The sequence below is a fragment of the Heterodontus francisci genome, chromosome 22 (assembly GCF_036365525.1).
Source record: "Heterodontus francisci isolate sHetFra1 chromosome 22, sHetFra1.hap1, whole genome shotgun sequence".
Classification (NCBI taxonomy): Eukaryota; Metazoa; Chordata; class Chondrichthyes; order Heterodontiformes; family Heterodontidae; genus Heterodontus; species Heterodontus francisci.
In genome coordinates, this window is record NC_090392.1 from 73,543,764 (window position 1) to 73,568,438 (window position 24,675).

General features: G+C 44.4%; 1 protein-coding gene across 1 annotated transcript; it reads left to right on the forward strand.

The window, feature by feature from the left end:
- LOC137381569 (uncharacterized) lies at positions 1–23,620 on the forward strand. Its single transcript, XM_068054261.1, has 4 exons — positions 1–108; positions 222–332; positions 8,260–8,317; positions 23,307–23,620. Exons 1-4 carry the CDS (start codon positions 1–3, stop codon positions 23,432–23,434), a joined length of 405 nt encoding a protein of 134 aa, XP_067910362.1. The 3' UTR covers positions 23,435–23,620.
- Positions 23,621–24,675: the final 1,055 nt, after the last annotated feature.

A 24,675-nucleotide genomic window follows, 5' to 3' on the forward strand; every position in this document is an offset into this window, starting at 1 on the left:
ATGAAAGGTAACAGACCTAAAACATTAACTCTGCTTCTGTCTCCACAGATGCGGCCAGACCTGCTGAGTATTTTTCGCACTTTTGTTTTTATAACCAATATTATCGTTGTAGCAAGGAGGTTATTAACCCTGCCTTTTATATTTCTCTTCTCATACTATTCTTATTGTTTTCTATTTCACTCTTTGACGCTCCCTAATTTTTGTCGCATGCCGTCTCGAAGTTTGGGACTGAGCTGTTCCGGGAGGAGCCTCTCCGCTATCGGGTGTATCAGCCGCTGCCCTGGCAGGTACAGAATGTCAGCCGGAATCGCAGATCCAGTCGGGTTGATGAGGTAAAACTCGAACCACTTTTTCCATTTAGTAGGGGATGGACATTGACTGCTGTGACACCTTCCTACCATGTATAGTTTGATACGTAAATCATAATAACTGTAATTTTTTAATTCTTTCATGGAAGGTGGGCATCACTGATAAGGCAAGCATTTGTTGCCCATCTCTAATTGTCCTTGACAATTGAGTGACTTTGCTAGGCCATTTCAGAGGGCTGTTAAGTGTCAACCACATTTCTGTGGGTTTGGAGTCACATGTAGGCCAGGTAAGAACAGGAGAGTGCTAATATCCTAAAGGATATTAGTGAAACAGATGGGTTTTTTTTTACAACAATTATAGTTTCATGGTACCATTGCTGTAATTAGCTTTCAATTCCAGAATTTTCTTAATTGAATTGAAATTCCACCAGCTGCCATGGTGAGATTTGAACCCATGACCCCAGGGCATTAGCCTGGGCCTCGGGATTACTAGCCCAGCAACATTGCCACTACACCACTGTCTCCGCCTGTCTCGATTCTACCAGACAGTTCAATTATTGTGCACTGAACAGATTTCAGCTGAGAGTCTAAATTCTTTCGCAAATTGCTTAAGTGCACCCATGCCTTTGGGTAAGTCCCAGAGCAGAACCAACACACACCCCTCAGGAAGGGAAAACTGGAGATTCACTTTGGGCTGATACTACATTAAAGGTGCTATATAAATGCAAGTAGACATAGATAACAGCCTTAACAGAGAAAACCAGCACAAGGAGCTTTACAGAATCAGAAATAAATAGGTGCTGAGGAAAAGAAGGAGCGATTAGGAAGGGGTGATCAAACAAGTGGATTTAAGAAGGATCTGAAAGAAAAAGAAGGGAGGTGGAGAGGCTTTAATGGAGTTTCAGAGCTTAGGGCCTAGGTGGCTGAACGCACAGCCAAGATTGGAGCCTATAATGGACGGCATTACGGTGGGATACAGTAAATGCCAGAATCACAAAAGCAGTGGATATGAGAGATGGGGCATGAGGGGGTGGTTGTAAATGAGCATTGGAATAGATGAGTCTAGATGAGGGTTTTGGCAGTAGATTGGCCGAGGCAAGAGTGGAGGCAGATGCTGTTATGGAGGTGGTAGTAGGTTATCTTTGTGATGGAGTGGCTATGGGATTAGAAATTGACCTCATCATTGGTTAGAACACTAAAGTTGCAAACATCAGCAAGATTCAGTTGTTCCAAAGCAATCTTTGACCTTCTCCATTAGTCCGAAGCTCTAAAACTACCGTTCACCCAATCAGAACGTTCCCCTGCAACCCCTGAATCCTCAGACAGCAACTCACCAGGCCTCTCCATTATTTTGTTAAAGGCTGTACAATGACCTGTTGCCTTGCAATGACGATCGATTACCACGCTTTACACCAGGGACTCATGGCCACTGCCAATCAGATCTCCGTTATGGTATGTCTGAGGCTGATTTGTTTCATGGCTGAGGTTCATGTGCAGTTGGATGTGCGTCATAGTCAAACCGGCCAATTTGTACCAGGATTGGATGTTAGCAGTGTCCTGTAGGCTAATTTGGAGGCTGCCTGACAGTATTATTTAGGACCTTTGGCCATTGGAGGCAAAAACTCCTGCCCCAAAATCTCATTTAAAGGATGGTGTTCTAATCCATACTGACATCCATGGGAGTTTCTTTTCTATTCGCACCCTCACAGCCAGAAGTGAAAATAACCCTTGAAAGTCCATGATTCACATGAATTGAAGCCTTGGAATCACATTGGTCATCACACAGTAGACATGTCCTGTTCCTGAGTTGTGTGATTAAGTATAAACTGTTGCTGCAATGGGCAATGGTGGCATTGAACCAGTGATGTACAATTAAAGATATATTGATATATTGGCAGAGAGCCGCAAAATATCTACCGCAAAATTAGTATACTTAAACAATTCCATCGTCCCATCCACACCTCCCATGCCGTCCCCTCCCTCCCTCCCATCCCATCCCATCCCTATCCCATGCCATTCCATTCTTCCTATGCCATCCCTCCCATACCATCTGCATCCCACCACATTTCCATATTGGCCCTAACAAACCCCCCTACACCCACCCCCTCGCAAACAGCAGCTCCTGGGGCTGACATTTTGAAAATCATCTTGTTTAAATTCAATAGGATCGGTTAGCCCCGAACTAAACACAAAGCAGTGCTGACCCACAAAGTGGAACAGGATCTCATCCACTCTTTAACGCAGGGGGTAGGGGCCGGTGGGGGGGGGGGTGGGGGTGAAGAGGTGGTACCTTCCTGGGTCCATCCCGCCGTAGTCCTGACTGCTGACCGCAGCTGGTATGGGGCTGCTAACAGAGGCAGCAGTCATTGCTGAGGTGATTCTAGGTAAGGCTTGCACCTACTCATCTCCCACTACCATACGTTAACACTTTTTTTAAATTTCCAAAATATACTTTATTCCTAAAAATCTGTAAAAAAAAATACATTACAAAACAGTTCAAAACAGCACCAAGTCAACAATACAAAGAGTGCAAAGGAGATCAGTTTCCTTCAATACAGGAGTGAATTGCCTCACAACCTTTACATTTCATTTTACCTGCCATGTACTTTTTGCAGCAAACAAATATTTTATGGATACAGCCCGAGGGGTTTTCCATGGATCCAGCCCCTCAGTTCACCTTGCTGGGGGGACCTTGCACAGTGGTCTTTCCCCAATCAGCCTTTTCTGTGGCTGCCCCAAGCTTTAGTGCGTCCCTCAGCACGTAGTCCTGGACCTTGGAATGTGCCAGTCTGCAACATTCACCGAATTAATCGTCTTCCAGCAGCAGTTGATGTTTGTCTCGGTGTGCGTCCCTGGGAACAGCCCGTAGAGCACAGACTCTTGTGTTACAGAGCTGCTTGGGATGAACCTCGACAAAAACCACTGCATCTATTTCCACACCTGCTTTGCAAAGACACATTCCAGAAGGAGGTGGGCAACCGTCTCTTCCCCACCACAGCCACCGCGGGGGCATTGTGCAGAGGGTGTGAGACTCCGGGCGTGCAGGAAGGACCTGACGGGGAGGGCCCTTCTCACCACCAGCCAAGCTACATCTCGGTGCTTGTTTGAAAGTTCTAGTGATGAGGCATTCCGCCAAATGACTTTGGCAGTCTGCTCGGGGAACCATCCAACAGGATCCACCATCTCCTTTTCCCGTAGGGCCTTGAGGACATTCCGTGTAGACCACTACGTGATGGATTGGTGCTCAAAGGTGTTTTTCCGCAGAAACTTTTCCATGAAGGATAGGTGGTACGGCACAGTCCAACTGGATGGAGCGTTCCGCGGCAATGTGACCAGGCCCATCCTTCGCAACACCGGGAACAGATAGAACCTCAGCACGTAGTGACACGGTGTTTGTGTACTGGGGACCTACACACTGCTTGATGCAGCAGCACACGAAGGTGGTCATCAGGATGAGGGCGACGTTGGGTACATTTTTCCCGCCTTTATCCAGAGGTTTGAACATTGTGTCCCTCCGGTCCTGGTCCATTTTGGATCCCCATATGAAGCGGAAAATGGCTCGGATGACGGCCACGGCACAGGAGTGGGATATGGGCCAGACCTGCGCCACGTACAGCAACAACGTGAGCGCCTCGCACCTGATGACCAGGTTCTTACCCACAATGGAGAGAGATCGCTGCCCCCACATGCTCAGCTTATGGTGTATCCTGACTAATCGCTCCTTCCAGGTTTTGGTGCACGCCCCAGCCCTTCCGAACCATATCCCAGCACCTTCAGGTAGTCTGACCTGACGGTGAAGGGGACAAAGGATCGGTCAGCCCAGTTCCCAAAGAACATGGCCTCGCTCTTGCAGTGGTTAACTTTGGCTCGCAAGGCCAGTTCGAACTGGTCGTAGGTGCTCATCAGTCTGCGCACAGACAGCGGATCCGAGCAGAAAACGGTGACGCCATCCATGTACAGGGAGGTTTTAACCTGAGTGCCTCCACTGCCTGGGATTGTCACCCCTCTTATGCTCACATCCTTTCTAATAGACTCAGCAAAGGGTTCAATACAACAAACAAACAAGACAGGGAAGAGAGGATAGCCCTGTCTGACTCCAGATTGGATCGGGAAACTTTCTGATTCCCACATTTGATTGAGACTGTGCTACTGATGTTTGTGTATAGCAGTTTGATCCAATTGCAGATTCCCTCCCCGAACTCCATTTTTGAGAGCACATCCATCATGTAGGTGTGCGATATCCTGTCAAAAGCCTTCTCCTGGTCCAAGCTGATGAGGCAGGTGTCCACCCTCCTGTCCCATACATAGGCGATCGTATCCCTGAGTAACGCAAGACTATCAGAGATCTTCCTGCCGGGTACAGTGCAGGTCTGGTCAGGGTGAATCACCAACTCCAGAGCAGACTTGACTCAAGTGGCTATGACTTTGGACAGAATCTTGTAGTCAACATTAAGCAGTGAGATGGGCTGTCAATTTCTGATTACTGCCCTCTCCCCCTTCCGCTTGTAGATGAGGGTGATGATGCCTTTCCTCATGGATTCTGACATGCTGCCGGCCAGGAGCATACTCTCGTATACTTCCAGCAGGTCCGGGCCGACCCAGTCCCATAGGGCCGAATACAACTCGACCGGTAAGCCATCGCTTCCGGGAGTTTTACTTGTCTCGAAGGACTTGATGGCCTTTGTCAGCTCATCCAGGGTTAGCGGCTTGTCCAGTCACTCCCTCATGTTGTCATCTAAGACCTCTATGATAGATGACAGGAAGGACTCGGAGGCCCTGCTATCTGTGGGCCTCGCGTCACACAGCCCAGCATAAAAGGATACCATACGTTTACACCACTGGAGGGAGCTGAGAGGAAAGAATGAATCCTGACATCTCTAACTGATTGCTGCCCCAGCTTTAGAAACAACAACCAACCTTTATAACTGACAGTGAGAACCTGCACCACTTCACACACACCCGCACACAGAGAATCCATCTTTGCATTGGGACAACGACACACCAACCATTGACAGCTGCAGTGGTCTTTCAAATGTCCCAAAGCACCTTACATTAATTGTTCAACTAGGTACACTCAGTACCTGAATGCTACAATCGTATTTAAATATATCTAATTAACCAATTGTCATCCCACGGGCGCAGGCGGACACCGCCCACCAACTGATCCCACCGACCAATCAGAGAAGTGTGGAGAGACAAAATCAGCGTATTATTATTATAGATAAAACGTGCAATCTTCAAGATAAAAGTGGCCCGCAGATCTTTTGATTGGTCAAACATGCAATATGAGGGAATATGTTGCATTGTCACACATATATCATTGCTTTCAACAATTAAACTCTCCCCTCTTCCTTCCAAATGCATTTGTGCCATTTTAAGACCTGCCCCTTTAGAAAAACCCTTGAAAAAAATGAGTGAAATGGAGGCATTTGTGTGTTTCATTTTTAAACGATAAAGATGGAACGAAAGAGGAGAAGGAATGTTTTGTGCTGTAGGAAATGAAAAATATGTTTCTCTTCTGTAAAACTCTTCTCCCTGTCATGATCCAGCCCACCATCCCAACCCGCTGTTGGATAAACCTCCCACTAGACAGGATGATCCATTTTGGATACACTGAGGGGAAAACATACTGGACAAGGAAGCTGGCTTGACAATATTCCAACATTGCGATCGCCAGCAATGAAGAAAACAGCACCATTATAAAGAAGATGCTTCTCCCTGGCTTATAAACAACTGAGAAAGGCCCCAGTGTGCAGCTTGCTCTTGTTGTTTGACTGATGCAGTTTCCAGTCAGCACTGACACTTTTATAATTCCTTAATCCCTGCTGTGGTTTCCATCTGTGCATCTCCAGCAGAAAAAATGTGACCTTCCTGCATCAGGGGAAAACAGCAGATCTGAGGGGAAATGAAGGAAGGAATCTGCTGGCCTCTACAGGATGTCGCCAAGGCAAAGCTTGTCAGGCCCTAATTAGATATTTAGACTGTCAGTTCTAAGAGAGAGCAAACCTCTTTCTGAGAGGCAAAAGTCACCAACATTATTTATATTTGGAGACCAAACCCTTTTTAGCCTCAAAGTAACCTTTGCGGGGATTAATGAATGCTTTCCAAACAACGTTTTTTTTTCCTGAATAAAAGGCTATTTAACTTCCAAACAAGGTGAGTGAGAGGTTCCTTATAGAGGTATGTCAGTTATTGCTATAGATTGGGTCAATTTGTAGTCCCACTCCATGATAAGCCAAGACAATTTAATTATAAAAAGTGGATTTAAAAAATAAATGTTTCTATTTATTAATTCACAAGATGTGGGCATCACTGGTGAGGCCAGCATTTATTGCCCACCCCAAATTGCCCTGGAGAAGGCAGTGGGGAGCCGCCTTCGTGAACCACTGCAGTCTGTGTGATGAAGGTACTCCCACAGTGCTGTTAAGTCGGGAGCTACAGGATTTTGATCCAGCAATAGTGACATAGGTTAAATCTAAAGAAAGATCAGTTGATGGCAAGAAGAATTTCTTCATGCAAATTGGTTAACATTCGGAAGTGTTCTTCAGATATGGTCTTTGGAATGGAAACCTTAGATTTATTCACAATGTAGTGATATGATGTGATGGGGGAGGCTGTCAGTTTGCTTTTTCCCTGGCTAGATTAGTTAAAATGGGCCAGATGGCCTTCCTCATCTGTCTTTGCCTTGAGACTGAAGACCATTCTGGTTGTGAAGTTTTGAAGCAATGTGTTTCAGATTAAAGTTGGAGTTTGGTGATGAATTTTGGGAATGAGGGCTAGAGAGGGAGAGCTTCCTAAATTGCACAATGGTCCTACTTTACTGAATAGCAAATGTGACACAATATCCAAAGTATGTTTCAGGGCCACCCAGATAGACGACAGCCAAGATTATTAAGAATTTGGTACAGGCTTATGCCTTTAAAAAAAATGGAAAGTTTTGCATTTACGTTGCACTTTTCACAACCAACTAACATCTCAAAGTCCTTTAATGCCAATGAAGTACGTTTTTGAGCGTAGTCACTATTGTAATGTGGGAAACACAGCAGCCAACTTGCACACAGCTAGCTCCCACAAAAGCAATGTTATATTTATTAGATAATCTAGATACTTTTTGCAATGTTGATCGAGGGATATATATTAACCAGGACAACTCCACTGCTTTTCTTCAAAATAATGCCATGGGATCATTTATAGCCACCTGGGAGGGTGGATAGAACCTCAGTTTGACATCACATATGAAAATCAGCACCTCTGACACTCTTATGTGTCAGCCCTTGACTTTTGTGCTCAAGTCGTGGAGTGGGTCCTGAAGCTGAAACCTTATGAGTCAGAGGGCTACTAACTGAGACATGGCTGAAATACTGAAAGAGTGGGCACTATTGAATGCTAACAATTATCATTTATAACACTGATCAAACCAATAGCTAATCTTTCAGATTGTGGTGCTATCCAAAGGTTTATGTAGCCTGACGCATTAATGTATTTCTTTTCTCCACTGAAGATGACAGACCTGCAGTATATTTCCAGTATTTGCTTTCTTTGATGCTCAAATTGTTGAGCAAATATGGTGCGTTTTTACAGCGAGACTAGAAGTGAAAAAGGGCAAGTTCTCGTCAGTTCAGTGACTTCTAATTGATTGCAGTCTGGGGAGATTTCAACTGCCCACCCTATGAGGAAGCGTAGAATCACTGACAACTTCTGGATTTCCACGTTTAACTGTGCTTGTAGGAGTCGCACTCCAGGAGTCGCTGTCAGTTTCAGAGGAGTAATAATGGCAACGCTGACAGTTTCACTGTCATTGCTAACACAAAGTCCAGGTCAACATGTTATAATGAGAAGTGTGTTCCGGAAATGGGTTCAAATTGATTCTCAATTAATGAAGGTACAGCTTGTTATATCAGTGAGAGTCACAATGAAGGAACGCTTCACTTATTCAAACTCTTCCTTTCAGAAGGATGGAGGTTCGCGAAGAAGCAGTGTTAACTCCTCGAAGGGTAATAGAGCAAAAGGTAGGTTTCGAATTTCCATTTGGTGGGCACTCAGAATTTGAGCTCCAAGCATCTGCTTGTGATGTTGAGGTTAGTCCCTTAACGCCAACATGACTGTTCAGGCAGGAGAATTCGGGAGTTGGAGAGAGCTGCTGCCAGCCCAAACCCTTTGGAAGTTCTGGTCGGCTGTTGGACTCAAAGGTATGGATAAAGAACAAGTTCACATTTAGGTTAACTAACCCTCCTGGTGAGAAACTGGCACAATTGGATCGACCATCCATTTTACATATCCCATTGCATTGAAAAAAATGGAATAAAATTAGACGTCCAGTCGATGGTGGTCAATGGGATTGCGTCAGTTTCCCACCAGGCAACGTAAGTAAAACTTACCCGGCAATACCTTTGCACTCAAGCTGAGAATCATTAAGAAACTGCTTGTGAAATTGAGCATTTCTGGGCTGTATAACCATGTGTCCTGCAGATGAGTGGGTAAATCCACTTCAGATATAGTTGGAGACACATACACCAAGCATCACCTCGGTTCATCACTGGCTGGGGAAGACCTGTATAATTGACAATCTATCTCTCTATTAAGAGAAGATAAAAATGAGACAGTAGCACGCATGAAGCTGTAGTATTAGGGGTTATAATTATTCATTAATAATGTAAATATAGGCCAGTAGAGGGAGTACTCAGTCAGAAAGAGAAAGCAAGGTAGATTTTCTGATATGGTCCTCATGATTGATTAGAGACTGGTGCAAAGCTCACTTGAACTGAAGTGAGCTCTTTCCACCTAATTTTCCGAGGTTAGCTCACTATCATAATTACGCATGAGCCAAAAGGTGCAGATTTGGACCTGTGCAGGAATCACACCTGAGTGCAACAAATCGCTTATCTAATTGAAATTAGAAAGAATGGGAACAATTCAAGAGAGGTTGGAATTAGGGGCCCCCCTACCCCCCGCCAAAAAAAAAACCTCAGCCTTTGGAAAGGCTGAAAAGTCATTTCAACCCAGCAGCAAGCTTCGAAGAATGAAGGGGGTGAAGAAATGGTGACAAAGGGAGCACAAATCCAAAGAGGAGGCTCAGGTCTGTAGACAAGCAACAGAACAGTCCAGCCCCCAATCCCCTGTTGGCAGCTGCTTCTGTGAAGAAATGCTACAATGAGGTATTCGCCAGGAGTGAGTGAGACACTGGGATGGAGCTGAGATCAAAATATTATTTTATTTTCTACATTGAGAGAGATGTTTACCCAATATTTTTCTAATGTGCAGATAAGGGAAATTATGTACAGAAAAAGATCTAATGACCCACGCAGCCTGTGCCACACAATTGTGACTTCTTCTGGAATTCCCTTCCGAAACCTCTCCGCATCTCTACCTCACTCTCCTCCTTAAAACCTACCTTTTTGACCAAGCTTTTCTTCACCTGTTTGAATATCTTCATAAAGAACCTCAATGTCAAATTTTGTTCCATCACACTCCTGTAAAGTGCCTTGGTGTGTTTTGCTATGTTAAAGGCACAATATAAATGCAAATTGTTGTTGTGCATCAGAATACAGACACACCTCATCACACCCAGAAGTCATGTAACCTCCTGAGAGAGGTGCAAAAACAGATAAAACCCAGGTTAATTAGGGAGACGAATCTTCACAACTTGCTCTCTGACCCCAATAGGTGAGCAAAACTAGTCTCAGAGACCACTCTGAGCCTGATTAATGTCATATGGTACCAACCTCTTGTATCAGATAATCTCTACCCCAGCTTAAAGGAACACAGAGAATCAGCATTCATTGCATGAGCTGGCAGCCTGTTCCACAGGTCCTTTATTCTCTGGGGAAAGAAATACCTCGTAACATCTATTCTCGTTCTAACGTTACTTAACTTGATAGTGACTCTTGGTCCTCTCTAAGCTGCTTCGTCAAAAACAAACTGTATACACAAACACAGTATGATTCCTTCATCATTGTATAAACCACTCAATGCTCTTTTCCCTTAATACTATGAGGACTTAATAGTGATTACAAAAATATAATCACCAGACAACAAGTTGTATTTATATAGCACGTTTAACATAGTAAAATGCCCCAAGACACTTCACAGGAGGGTTATCAATCTAAATTTGACACCAAAATTCTTATCCAAGACACATAAGGAGCTGGAATTTAAGAGCCCGCTGCCTGGAAAATGGCGGCCTGCACACCCAGACAGTGCGACACTGAGCCGCCGCTATCCATTGTGCAGCAGCTCATTTAGATACTCAGGTCGGCCCACTACCCTCCAACCAATCTTGTGGAGGGGGCCGGCTGTCCGAGGCTGGCAAAGGCGTCAGCTGCCTGTGCGCAGACGCTGGTGCCATTTTTAAAGGGCAGCCAGCCCTGCCGGTCAATTTGAATTTTGAAAGAAGTATCCCCCGCAAAATGTACCAAATAAAATTGTAACATCCCGTTGCCACCCCTCAATAACAAATACATTAAGTATTTGCCCTTTCCCCCATCAAAACACTTGCCTTTGAAATGTGACCTTTCGCCACAGACTGTACAAAGTTTAAAGTTCACTCCGTCCCATCATCCCCTACACTCATTACGATTATTTGACTCCATCCCACACCCTCCCGGCACACAAAAAATCTTAACGCCCTCCCCTCCCGCAACCAGTGTCACACCTGCTTTCCCCAGGCGGGGAAGTGAGGGCACGGGAGTGGCAGCCGCTGCTCCCACGATCGCAGCAAGCCCGGAAGATTCAAGGTGAGTGTATTTAAATATATTCATTTACATATGTAGGTGCAGGTTCCGTCACGCAGCAGCGAGGGAGGGTGGCCGCCACGGAGCCTCGCCACCACCGGGAAGATCGTTGTTGGGCTCCGTGGCGGGCCTCTGCTGGAACAATCTTCTGGCCACCCCCCAGCCATGGAGCCCGTTGTTGGGAGCTCAGTAAAATCCAGCCCAAGGAGATATTAGGCCAAAAGCTTGGTCAAAGGTGTTACTGAGTTTCTTAAAAGTGGAGAGGGAGATGGAGAAACAGAGAGGTTTCGGAAGGGAATTACAGAGCATAGGGACCAGGTAACTGAAGGCACGGCCACCAATTATGGAGCGATGAAAATCGGAAATGTGCAAGAGGCTAGAATTGGAGGAGTGCAGAGATCTCGGAGGGTTGTAGGGCTGGAAGAAGTTACAGAGATAGGGAGGGGCTGAGGCCATGGAGGGATTTGAAAACAAGGATGAGAATTTTCAAACTGGGGCATTGCTTAAATCTGCAGCCAATAACAACACAGAAGCATGGACACACTAGAATGAGGTGATGAAAGCAGTGCAGATAATATTTTCAGGGTAGTCACTTCAAAAGGAGTTACTGAGCCTGAGCGTGTGAAGCGGCTGGTTTTAACTAGTAAAGACTTCTGCCTGGGTTACTACTGGCCTATATTCCAATAGTATGATGTGATTTATAAGCGGTAGAATCCATTTTCCTGATGTAGCTCTTGCAGGTTAGAATGGCCATGTGGGAGAGTCGGAGTGAGCCAGTCAGAGCTACAGCCCTATGGCTGATCTGACATTTAGTCAATGTGATAGCAGTAAGAGCAATCTGTGCCGACCACTACATTAGGCTGGCACAGTGGCGCAGTGGTTAGCACCGCAGCCTCACAGCTCCAGCGACCCGGGTTCAATTCTGGGTACTGCCTGTGTGGAGTTTGCAAGTTCTCCCTGTGTCTGCGTGGGTTTCCTCCGGGTGCTCCGGTTTCCTCCCACAGCCAAAAGACTTGCAGGTTGATAGGTAAATTGGCCATTATAAATTGCCCCTAGTATAGGTAGGTGGTAGGGGAATATAGGGACAGGTGAGGATGTGGTAGGAATATGGGATTAGTGTAGGATTAGTATAAATGGGTGGTTAATGGTCGGCACAGACTCGGTGGGCTGAAGGGCCTGTTTCAGTGCTGTATCTCTAAATCAAAAAAAAAATCAAAAAATCATTTCCCACTTCCTCATTGAAGGTTTCTACACTGATGAGATGCATCTTTAAAGGTGATTGAATCAGGCAATCTTTTTTTGAAAAGAAAAATGGCATTGTTTCCAGTCATAGAATACAAAAGGATCAAGGTAATTTATTGAATTTATACAAAATCTTAGGTTGCGATTGGAGTATTGTGTGCCGTTTTGGGAACCCCCAGTTATAGGAAGAATATAAACACATTGGAAAAGTTGCAGTGTAGATTCACGAGGAAGTTACCAGGGATGAGGGGTAACGTCATGAAGTAGAGACTTGACAAGCTAGGGCTTTTTCCATTGTCTCTGGGTGGTTGCAGTATGACCGGCCTAATGGGTGATAGAAGGGTTATGATAGGGTAAATAGTAATAACTTCCTTCCATTGGTTGGTAAAGCATTAATAAAAGTGCACAGATTTAAGAAGAATTGAAGGGGTGGTTAGGGGAAAACTTCTTTACACAGAGAGTAGTTAGAATGTGGTGTTAGAGTCATAGAGAGATACAGCACTGAAACAGGCCCTTCGGCCCACCGAGTCTGTGCCGACCACCAACCACCCATTTATACTAATCCTACATTAATCCCATATTCCCTACCACATCCCCACCTTCCCTCAGTTCTCCTACCACCTACCTACACTAGGGGCAATTTACAATGGCTAATTTACCTATCAACCTGCAAGTCTTTGGCTGTGGGAGGAAACCGGAGCACCCGGCGGAAACCCACGCGGTCACAGGGAGAACTTGCAAACTCCGTGCAGGCAGTAGCCAGAACCCGGGTCGCTGGAGCTGTGCGGCTACAGTGCTAACCACTGCGCCACTGTGCTGCTGTGTGTTCTCTGACATGGGCTTTTAGTTGCTGAAGCAAGTGTCTATAAACACTTTTTTAGAAAAGGGATTTAAATAGAAGTAGAGAAATAAAAAAGGGTCTGCAGAGTGAGCAGGAATAGACTAGGAGGCTCATGTTTAATCTTAAATCCTTTTGGAATTGTGAAGGCTGTGTCTGGTGGGAGTAACTGAGCCCGAACATGCGAGGGTGCTGAAATCTCATCAATTGAGATGAAGCCAGCACTTGACCCGATTTCAACTGTGTCCATTAATCCAGTTCCTTCATACAGCTGGGCCTATTAACTCATGTCAAGTCATTTTTTCCCAATTTACTTCAACGGCAATTTAAAAAAAAATGCTCCTTTAAAAAAGTCTGAAAAATAAAATGTTAGAATTATCAATTTATTGTGATTGTTTTGACTATTAGAAGCAAGAAATGGAGTTGATACTGGTTCATTAATTGTGGATATTATTTTTGATGTGATACAGCAGTAATAGACACCCCAAGAATTCAAATCCATGGTTATACAGGGCAATGCTAGATATCCTGGCATTTTAAATGATAGAATTAGAAGCTCATTATTGTAAAAGGATGAGTTTTGGAAACACAATTCCACCTTGGGGGCCTATATTACATTTTTTATATTGTGGCAAGCGACGCATTTTAGAAAATTAGCACTGGCGGGTATAAGAAGAAACATTCAGATTGAGTATCAAAGGAGAAATGTTTGGTAATCATTTATAAACTGCTGTTCTGAGGACATCTATTTAGCTGAATGATTTTGGAACAGCCACTGTGACACAAAAAAACCATAGTTCTTCAACACAAAGTTGTAGTGAATATCTCCGAAACAGTCTGCACACTTAAAAAAGGCATCCAGGATGTAGTTGGTTCTGGAAAGTTTGAACATTAACTCTTCCTGCATCTTGATTCACAGTCGATGTAGTGGAATCCAGTTGGCAATGGATAGAGTAAGTTGTCTCCCTTCCACCTTGCACTATACCTTCCCAGAAAACATGATAAGCTCAGAAACTGCAGCTTGAAACCCTTCCCTCCCCTCTCTCTCACTCGCCCTACCCACATACTATTACCGACACTATGTGAGGAAATTATTCTCAGAATCATAGAAATTTACAGCATGGAAGGAGGCCATCCTACCCATCATGTCTGTCCTGGTCCGAAAAGAGCTATCCAGCCTAATCCACTTTCCAGCTCTTGGTCCATAGCCTGGTAAGATACAGCACTTCAAGTGCATAAACAAGTACCTTTTAAATGCAGTGAGGGTTTCTGCCTCTACCACCGTTTCAGGCAGTGGGTTCCGGACTCCACCACCCTCTGGGTGAAGAAAAATCTTCTTAACTCCTCTCTAATCCTTCCACCAATGACTTTAAACCTATCCCCCTGGTACTGACCTCACAGTTAATGGAAATGGATCCTTCCGATCCACTCTATCTAAGCCCGTCATAATTTTACACACCTCAATTAAATCTCCCCTCAGCCTCCTTTGTTCCAAAGAAACCAACCACGTCTTATCCGATCTTTCCTCAAAGCTAAAATTTTCCAGTCCTGACAGCATCTTCATAAATCTCCTCTGTACCCTCTCTACTGCAATCACATCCTTCCTGTAATGTGGTAACCAGAACTGTATGCAGTACTCTAGCTGTGGCCTAACTAGTGTTTTATACAGTTCTGGCATTACCTCCCTGCTCTTATATCCTATGCTTTGGAAAGTATCCCGTATGTCTTCTTAACCACCTGTCCTGCTACCTTCAGGGATCTATGGACATGTACAGCAACGCCCCTCTGTTCCTCTATACTTCTCAGTAACTTACCAGTTTTTTGTATTCCCTTGCTTTGTTTGCCCTCCCCAAATGCATTACCTCACCCTTCTCGGAATTGAATTCTATTGGCCACCTTCTGCCCACCTGACCAGCCCATTCATATCTTCCTGCAGTCTACAGCTTTTTCTAACAATATCAACCACAACCATTCCATAAAGTCCGTATAGAATAAATGGCAACCACCATCTTGATGTTTCAAAAGAGATTGTGGGCCCAGCTGAAATGTTTAAACCATTATTCAAGAAAGGGTGTAAGGACAGTCTTAGCAACTACAGGCCAGTTAGTTTAACATCAGTGGTAGAACATAGAACATTACAGCGCAGTACAGGCCCTTCAGCCCTCAATGTTGCGCCGACCTGTGAAACCATCTGACCTACACTATTCCATTTTCATCCATATGTCTATCCAATGACCACTTAAATGCCCTTAAAGTTGGCGAGTCTACTACTGCTGCAGGCAGGGCGTTCCACGCCCCTACTACTCTCTGTGTAAAGAAACTACCTCTGACATCTGTCCTATATCTATCACCCCTCAACTTAAAGCTATGCCCCCTCGTGTTTGCCATCACCATCCGAGGAAAAAGGCTCTCACTATCCACCCTGTCCAACCCTCTGATTATCTTATAGGTCTCTATTAAGTCACCTCTTCTCCTCCTTCTCTCTAACGAAAACAACCTCAAGTCCCTCAGCCTTTCCTCGTAAGACCTTCCCTCCATACCAGGCAACATCCTAGTAAATCTCCTCTGCACCTGTTCCAAAGCTTCCACATCCTTCCTGTAATGCGGTGACCAGAACTGCACGCAATACTCCACGTGCGGCCGCACCAGAGTTCTGTACAGCTGCAGCATGACCTCGTGGCTCCTAAACTCGATCCCCCTACTAATAAAAGCTAACACACCATATGCCTTCTTAACAGCTCTATTAACCTGGGTGGCAACTTTCAGGGATTTATGTACCTGGACACCAAGATCTCTCTGCTCATCTACACTACCAAGAATCTTCCCATTAGCCCAGTATTCTGCAATCCTGTTACTCCTTCCGAAGTGAATCACCTCACACTTTTCCGCATTAAACTCCATTTGCCATCTCTCAGCCCAGCTCTGCAGCCTATCTATGTCCCTCTGTAACCTACAACATCCTTCGGCACTATCCACAACTCCACCGACCTTCATGTCATCCGCAAATTTACTAACCCACCCTTCTACACCCTCATCCAGGTCATTTATAAAAATGACAAACAGCAGTGGCCCCAAAACAGATCCTTGCGGTACACCACTAGTACCTAAACTCCAGGATGAACATTTGCCATCAACCACCACCCTCTGTCTTCTTTCAGCTAGCCAATTTCTGATCCAAAGCACTAATTCACCTTCAATCCCATACTTCTGTATTTTCTGCAATAACCTACCGTGGGGAACTTTATCAAACGCCTTACTGAAATCCATATAGACCACATCCACGGCTTTACCCTCATCCACCTGTTTGGTCACCTTGTCAAAAAACTCAATAAGGTTTGTGAGGCACGACCTTCCCTTCACAAAACCGTGCTGACTATCTCTAATGAACTTATTCTTTTCAAGATGATTATAAATCCTATCTCTTATAACCTTTTCCAACATTTTACCCACAAGCGAAGTAAGGCTCACAGGTCTATAATTACCAGGGCTGTCTCTACTCCCCTTCTTGAACAAGGGGACAACATTTGCTATCCTCCAGTCTTCCGGCACTATTCCTGTCGACAATGACGACATAAAAATCAAGGACAAAGGCTCTGCAATCTCCTCCCTGGCTTCCCAGAGAATCCTAGGATAAATCCCATCTGGCCCAGGGGACTTATCTATTTTCACACTTTCCAAAATTGCTAACACCTCCTCCTTGTGAACCTCAATCCCATCTAGCCTAGTAGTCTGTATCTCAGTATTCTCCTCGACAACATTTTCTTTCTCCACTGTAAATACTGACGAAAAATATTCATTTAACACTTCCCCTATCTCCTCCGATTCCACATACAACTTCCCACTACTATCCTTGATTGGCCCTAACCTATCTCTAGTCATTCTTTTATTCCTGATATACCTATAGAAAGCCTTAGGGTTTTATTTGATCCTATCCGCCAATGACTTCTCGTGTCCTCTCCTTGCTCTTCTTATCTCTCCCTTTAGATCCTTCCTGGCTAGCTTGTAACTCTCAAGCGCCCTAACTGAGCCTTCACGTCTCATCCTAACATAAGCCTTCTTCTTCCTCTTGACAAGCTCTTCAACTTCTTTAGTAAACCACGGCTCCCTCGCTCGACAACTTCCTCCCTGCCTGACAGGTACATACTTATCAAGGACACACAGTAGCTGCTCCTTGAATAAGCTCCACATTTCGATTGTGCCCATCCCCTGCAGTTTCCTTCCCCATCCTACGCATCCTAAATCTTGCCTAATCGCATCATAATTTCCTTTCCCCCAGCTATAATTCTTGCCCTGCTGTATATGCCTGTCCCTGCCCATCGCTAAGGTAAACCTAACCGAATTGTGATCACTATCACCAAAGTGCTCACCAACTTCTAAATCTAACACCTGGCCGGGTTCATTACCCAGTACCAAATCCAATGTGGCATCGCCCCTGGTTGGCCTATCTACATACTGTGTCAGAAAACCCTCCTGCACACACTGGACAAAAACAGACCCATCTAAAGTACTCGAACTATAGTATTTCCAGTCAATATTTGGAAAGTTAAAGTCCCCCATAACCATTACCCTGTTACTCTCGCTCCTGTCAAGAATCATCTTTGCTATCCTTTCCTCTACATCTCTGGAACTATTTGGAGGTCTATAGAAAACTCCCAACAGGGTGACTTCTCCTCTCCTGTTTCTAACCTCGGCCCAGACTACCTCAGTAGACGAGTCCTCAAACGTCCTTTCTGTCGCTGTAATACTTTCCTTGATTAACAATGCCACACCCCCCCCTCTTTTACCCTCTTCTCTGTTCTTACTGAAACATCTAAATCCCGGAACCTGCAACATCCATTCCTGCCCCTGCTCTACCCATGTCTCTGAAATGGCCACAACATCGAGATCCCAGGTACCAACCCATGCTGCAAGCTCACCCACCTTATTCCGGATGCTCCTGGCGTTGAAGTAGACACATTTTAAACGAAGCTCTTGCTTGCCAGTGCCCTCTTGCGTCCTTATAACCTTATCCCTGACCTCACTACTCTCAACATCCTGCACACTGGAACTACAATTTAGGTTCCCATCCCCCTGCTGAATTAGTTTAAACCCCCCCGAAGAGCACTAGCAAATCTCCCCCCCAGGATATTGGTACCCCTCTGGTTCAGGTGAAGACCATCCTGTTTGTAGAGGTCCCACCTACCCCAGAAAGAGCCCCAATTATCCAGGAAACCAAAACCCTCCCTCCTACACCATCCCTGCAGCCACGTGTTCAACTCCTCTCTCTCCCTATTCCTCACTTCGCTAGCACGTGGCACGGGCAACAACCCAGAGATAACAACTCTGTTTGTTCTCACTCTAAGCTTCCACCCTAGCTCCCTGAATTTCTGCCTTAAATCCCCTTCTGTCTTCCTACCTATGTCGTTGGTGCCTATGTGTACCACGACTTGGGGCTGCTCCCCCTCCCCCTTGAGGATCCCAAAAACACGATCCGAGACATCACGTACCCTGGCACCTGGGAGGCAACACACCAACCGTGAGTCTCTCTCGTTCCCACAAAACCTCCTATCTGTTCCCCTAACTATGGAGTCCCCAATGACTAATGCTCTGCTCCTCTTACCCCTTCCCTTCTGAGCAACAGGGACAGACTCTGCGCCAGAGACCTGTATCCCATTGCCTACCCCTGGTAAGTCGTCTCCCCCAACAGTATCCAAAACGGTATACCTGTTGTTGAGGGAAACGGCCACAGGGGATCCCTGCACTGCCTGCTGGTTCCCTCTCCTTCCCCTGACGGTAACCCATCTATCTTCTTTTACCTGAGGTGTGACTGCCTCCCGATAACTCCTCTCAATAATCCCCTCCACCTCCCGAATGATCCGAAGTTCCTCCAGCTCCAGCTCCAGTTCCCGAACGCGGTCCTCGAGGAGCTGGAGCTGGGTGCACTTCCCGCAGATGCAGTCAGCAGGGACACCCTTGGCGACCCTTACCTCCCACATTCTGCAGGAGGAACATTCAACTGCCTTAACCTCCATTCCCACTATTCTAAATTCCCAAGTTTTTAACCAATCACACGATAAAACAAGAAGAGAAATAAAAAAAGCCTTACCTTACCTACACACAACCGAGTCCTTTTTTTTTGGTAAGAGGAGGAGGGCAGGTGGGAGACACTACAAGAGTAGTGTCTCGGGTTCAGAAACAGCCCAAATATATAGATTCCTACTTACCCAGCAGTCCCTGCTCCACCGAAACTCCCGATGAAATTGACTTCCCAGCTGTTCACTCCTCGCTCGCAATGCCTGTGCTCCTGGCAAAGCTGCACAACGAAAGTTGGTGGTGAAGGTTTTAGAAATAATAATCAGGGAAAAAAGATCAACAGACACTTGGAGAGGTTTGAGTTAATTAATTATAACCAGCACAGATTTGCAAAAGGCAGATCATGCTTGATTAATCTAATTGAATTTTTTGATGAAGTAACAGAGAAGGTTGATGAAGGGAATGTGGTGGATGTTGTCCATATGGATTTTTAAAAAAGTGTTTGATAAAGTACCACATAAAAGGCTTGTTGACAAAATTGAGGCTCATGTAATATGAGGGTCGGTGTCCAATTGGATAAACAATTGGCTTAAGGATAGAAAACAGTGAGTCATGGTAAAATAAAAGCAAAATACTGCGGATGCTGGAAATCGGAAACAAAAACAAGAAATGCTGGAATCACTCAGCAGGTCTGGCAGCATCTGTGGAAAGAGAAGCAGAGTTAACGTTTCGGGTCATGGTAAAAGGTTGTTTTCAGACTAGAGGGTGGTAGACAGTGGTGTTTCCCAAGGGTCAGTGCTAGGACCACTGCTTTTTTTGCTATATATAAATGACTTGGATCTAGGAATACAGAGTGGAATTTCAAACTGTGCCGATGATACCAAACTTGGAGAAGTGGCAAACAGTGAAGAAGATGCAAACAGCCTGCAACAGGACATAGGCTAGCAGAATGGGCAGACAGGTGGCAGATGGAATTTAATACAGACAAGTGTGAGGTTATGCATTTGAGCAGAAGGGATAGGGTGAGGCAATATAGACTTAATGGCACAGTTCTAAAGAGTGTGCAGGAACAGAGGAACCTGGGGGTGCATCGATCTTTGAAGGTGGCAGGACATATTGAGAGAGTGGTTAGCAAAGCATATGGGATCTTGGGCTTCATAAATAGAGGCATAGAATACAGAAAAGGGAAGTTATGCTGAACCTTTTTAAAGCTCTGGTTAGGCCCCAACTGGAGTATTGCATCCAGTTCTGGTCACCACACTTTAGGAAGGATATGAGGCTCCTTGAGAGAGTGCAGAGGAAATTGACCAGAATGGTTCCAGGGATGAGGGATTTTAGTTACAAGATTAGGTTGGAAAAGCCGGAGTTGTTCTCCCTGGAGCAAAGGAAATTGAGGGGAGATTTGATAGAGGTGTACAAGATTATGACAGACTTAGATAAGTTAGACCAAGAAAAGCTGTTCCCATTGACTGAGGACTAGGGGTAACAGATTGCAGGTTTTGGGCAAGAGATGCGGGGGAATGTTTGGAAGAACTTTTTAACGCAGCAAGTAGAAATGATATGCCCACGAGGGTGGTGGAAGTGGAGACAATCAATGATTTCAAAAGGAAATTGGAATTTGAAGGATATAAACTTACAGCACTAAGGGGATCGAGCGGGGGAGTGGGACTGACTGAGTAGCTCTGCAGAGAACTGGCATGGACACGATGAGCCAAATGGCCTCCTTCTATACCATAAATGACTCTATGACCCTACAATTCTATGACTTTGGAATTTCCTGGTTTGATGCATGTTGTCACGTGTGCTCTTTCATATTGAGATTTTGTTTATTTATTAAGAAGCCAAACTGACCAAAAAAGACTTAGAACTGAGAAGAATTTTTACTGTACTGGGAGTCCCAAATTACCCTGAATCTTTCCACATAGTGATGCATTTAAACAAAGTCCAATGTTTATACTTCTTGGTCAAAATGACTAATGATGCGTGACATTCCCTAAATCCACGTAAATATACCATGACTATGTGCTTAGACTGAGTTTCCAACATAGCAATCATAGAAGGGAACCACAGATCTGACAGGAGTGACCGGGAATTGGGTTCTGACAGTGGAATCTGGATTAACACCGAACTGAGTCAAACATGGAATTCCTCGTGACTATGCCCATTCCTGAAGTCCTTTCAGGTTAATTTGTCCCATTGTAAACTTTCAAATAAAACTACTGATTGGAAAGAGATTTGATTTTCTTTTTCGGACCATCATGTAAGATTTTTGAGGAGCTGAAACCACTAGTTACCGGCACGATTTATAGACATTACCAACCAGCTCTTGTTAAAAACCATGGTTATAATTTTTGAAGTTGTATAAACGAGAGAATTATAGTGAGGGCTCTGAAATGACCAACGTGACTAGAAAAACTTTGCATTTGGTGTTTTACCCTGTTGGTTGAGTTTGTAATATGTGGTTGGGGAAGATGAATCTTTATTGGTGTCAGAGTGAGAACATAAAAACCGGAACAAAGAGTTGATTTAAAGGAGGGAGGACTGTGCCATTATTTGAGCAAGGGGTGGAATTTTGGCTGAAAAGGCTTGAAGTTAGACCTGTTATTATAAGCAAAAGTTCTTTCATGACAGTATGTACAATTGCAGAGATGTTTAGTTGAAAAGGAAGTACTAGTTTAAATTTTTCTTATTGCTTTTAGTCCTCACTTTAAAAAATACATCCTTGAGTCTGATGTTAGATTCTACTTATTCGATATCCGTAGAATTGGCCTGACATGAACGAAACCACTTTCTCTGGTGAATAAATGGTATTTTTAATCACACAGCTGTCTCTCGTGCCCAACTGAGGTTTAGTGTAAGAGAGAGGGAAAGATTGACTGGGATTTATTAGTGTACTAAAATAGAAAGGTAGTAATAGATCAGCAGAAGCACATTGCCAAATATCTGTGTGGAAATGGTCTGTTTTGTAATGGAATATAGATGTGCTTTCTTCCCCCTAGTAATTGCCAGGGTAACATGCAGAACAGCCGTTTTGCATCAAATTCTCCACAATGAAGGAGTTCAAATCTCCGTCCTCTGCTGGCTTTTATGTTCAGTCAGCCCAGGCATCAAGAGGTCAGGGAATTGATTGTCAATCATGGCTCCAAATGTCAGAGAGAAAACTAGCCAAGGAAGTTGGCTTTTCCACCTGTTATCACTCAATGGTGCCTCCTCCTGGTACGATCAATGAGGAGCACTGAGTGATGAGTGTAGATGTTGAAGAGTGGAACCATTCCATCCTCGTGGCTGAAGTGACTAAGCAAACTGGACAGTGTGGAAGTGGGACAAAACGAGAAAACCTTATAAAAATTATGTAATGAATGCTGAAATAAACAACAGAAATTGCTGGAAACACTCATCAGGCCAGGCAGCATTTGTGGGGTGAGAACCAGAGTTTTGGGTCAATGATCTTTCATCCAAACTGGTAGAATTTCGAAGTGTTTAGCCAAGTACAGAGCCAGGGAAAAGGAAAGGGGGAAGAAGAGAACGTAGCAAAAGGGAAGGGTGGAGGGCAGGAGTGATTAAGTGACAAAACGGATGATGGTACAAGACAAAAAGAGGTCGTAATGGGACAATAAAGAAACAAACGATTGGTCCAGAGCAGGTGTAAATGGCAACAGTATCAACCGCTGTCTGAGAAAATAGGAACAGTAGTTATGATCTGAAGTTGTTCTGGTCTGAGTTGAGGCCGGAAGGTTGTAAAGTGCCTAATTTTTAAAATGGCGTGATGTTTCTCAAGCTTCTGTTGAGCTCAGCATTAATTGCAACACTTTCAGACCATAACCATTCCTCCCATTTTCTCAGACTGCAGGTTCTGGCAATTGTTTCGTTTCTTTATGGTCCCTTTCCTCTCCCACCCTGCTCCCCTTTCCCTGCCTCTATACTTGTTTTAAAACTGCTAAATCCCTAGCTTCTACCAGTTCTGATGAAAGGTCACAGACCTGAAACGTTAACTCTAGTTCTCTCCCCACAGGTGCTACCAGACCTGCTGAATATTTCCAGTATTTCTATTTTTTTTCAGATTTCCAGCATTTGCAGCATTTTGCATTTGTATAAAATGTAAACTGAAATGCAATCCCAAGGCATGACTAATGAAAGTCATTAAAAAAAAATTATATTTTCATTTTATTTCTGTAGGAATGCCACATTCTTTGTCAGAAGAAGAGAACAGTTTCACAGAATCCAACCCTGAGAGAGCAGCTGTAACCATTCAGACACAATATAGGAGGTACCAGCAACGCAAAAATTATGAAAGGAACCCATAAAGGCCATGATGTGTCTTGATGAGGGCTTTGCTATTAAGTGTATTGGTTGCATTCCCTTATAATGTAGTGCCAAGTGCTGGGAAATTAAATTAGCAATCAATTGGTGATAATTCTGTTGTAATATGCCAGGCCTCAAACAATAAAGTAGATGTTCAACAATGTTTATTGTTATAAGGTAAGGCTGTCCTGTCTGAAAATTGTTGATCTGTATTATTCCATTGTTTTTAATAAAGACAAGGAGAAATGTTACAACTTATAACTACATAAAAATTTAACATGCACCAGATACTGATTGTAGAAGGGATGCAAACTGGAGGTGTAGTCATCATCATGAGCTAGACTTCATTTCAGCCGCATGTAAAGGGGTTTCCTCTACCAAATGCCCCCAAGTGTCCTTCGTGAAATGAATTCGGCCAGTCTATCCCAATTCTTTTTGAACTTGACGGAGGTGGAGGGTGACATGATAGAGGTTTACAAAGTTATGAGCGGCATGGATAGTCAGAAGCTTTTTCCCAGGGTGGAAGAGTCAGTTACTAGGGGACATAGGTTTAAGGTGCGAGGGCAAAGTTTAGAGGGGATGTGCGAGGCAAGTTCTTTACACAGAGGGTAGTGAGTGCCTGGAACTTGCTGCCGGGGGAGGTGGTGGAAGCAGGTACGATAGCGACGTTTAAGAGGCATCTTGACAAATACATGAATAGGATGGGAATAGAGGGATACGGTCCCCGGAAGTGCAGAAGGTTTTAGTTTAGGCAGGCATCAAGATCGGCGCAGGCTTGGAGGGCCGAATGGCCTGTTCCTGTGCTGTACTGTTCTTTGTTTTGTTGAGTGCGCAGTACAAAAATAATCAGCCTTAAATTGGTAGGTGTTATGCAGATGCCACTAGGATGGCTAGTGTAGGAAATGGAAAAGTTATGTTAGTGCAGTAGAAGACTTTTGTTCTGAGGCTGTGGATTATGGACCTTTATTAGTATATTCTCTGTCTAATTCAGGCTTTACCAGATCTTGGTGTGGTTGATGTTAAAATTGATGGTCAAAAGTAGAAAAATGTTCCTAGCAATAGATACTCCTCAACTTGTTGATCTACAAATAGAGAAATGCTTGGGAAGCAGTGATCATAATATTATTAGGTCCAGTGTAAGAACAGAAAAGAAAAATCAGGAGAAGGACATTTAACCAGGAAGGTTCAGGCAGAAGCTCTCCATTTTCAATGGATCCAACCATTTACCTCACTTTAAATTCCC

Coding starts and splice junctions, on each gene's coding strand:
- LOC137381569 (XM_068054261.1), top strand. CDS start 1: ATGAAAGGTAACAGACCTAAAACATTAACTCTGCTTCTGTCTCCACAG. Junction 333..8,259: donor GATCCAGTCGGGTTGATGAG/GTAAAACTCGAA, acceptor TCTTCCTTTCAG/AAGGATGGAGGTTCGCGAAG. Junction 8,318..23,306: donor GAAGGGTAATAGAGCAAAAG/GTAGGTTTCGAA, acceptor TTATTTCTGTAG/GAATGCCACATTCTTTGTCA.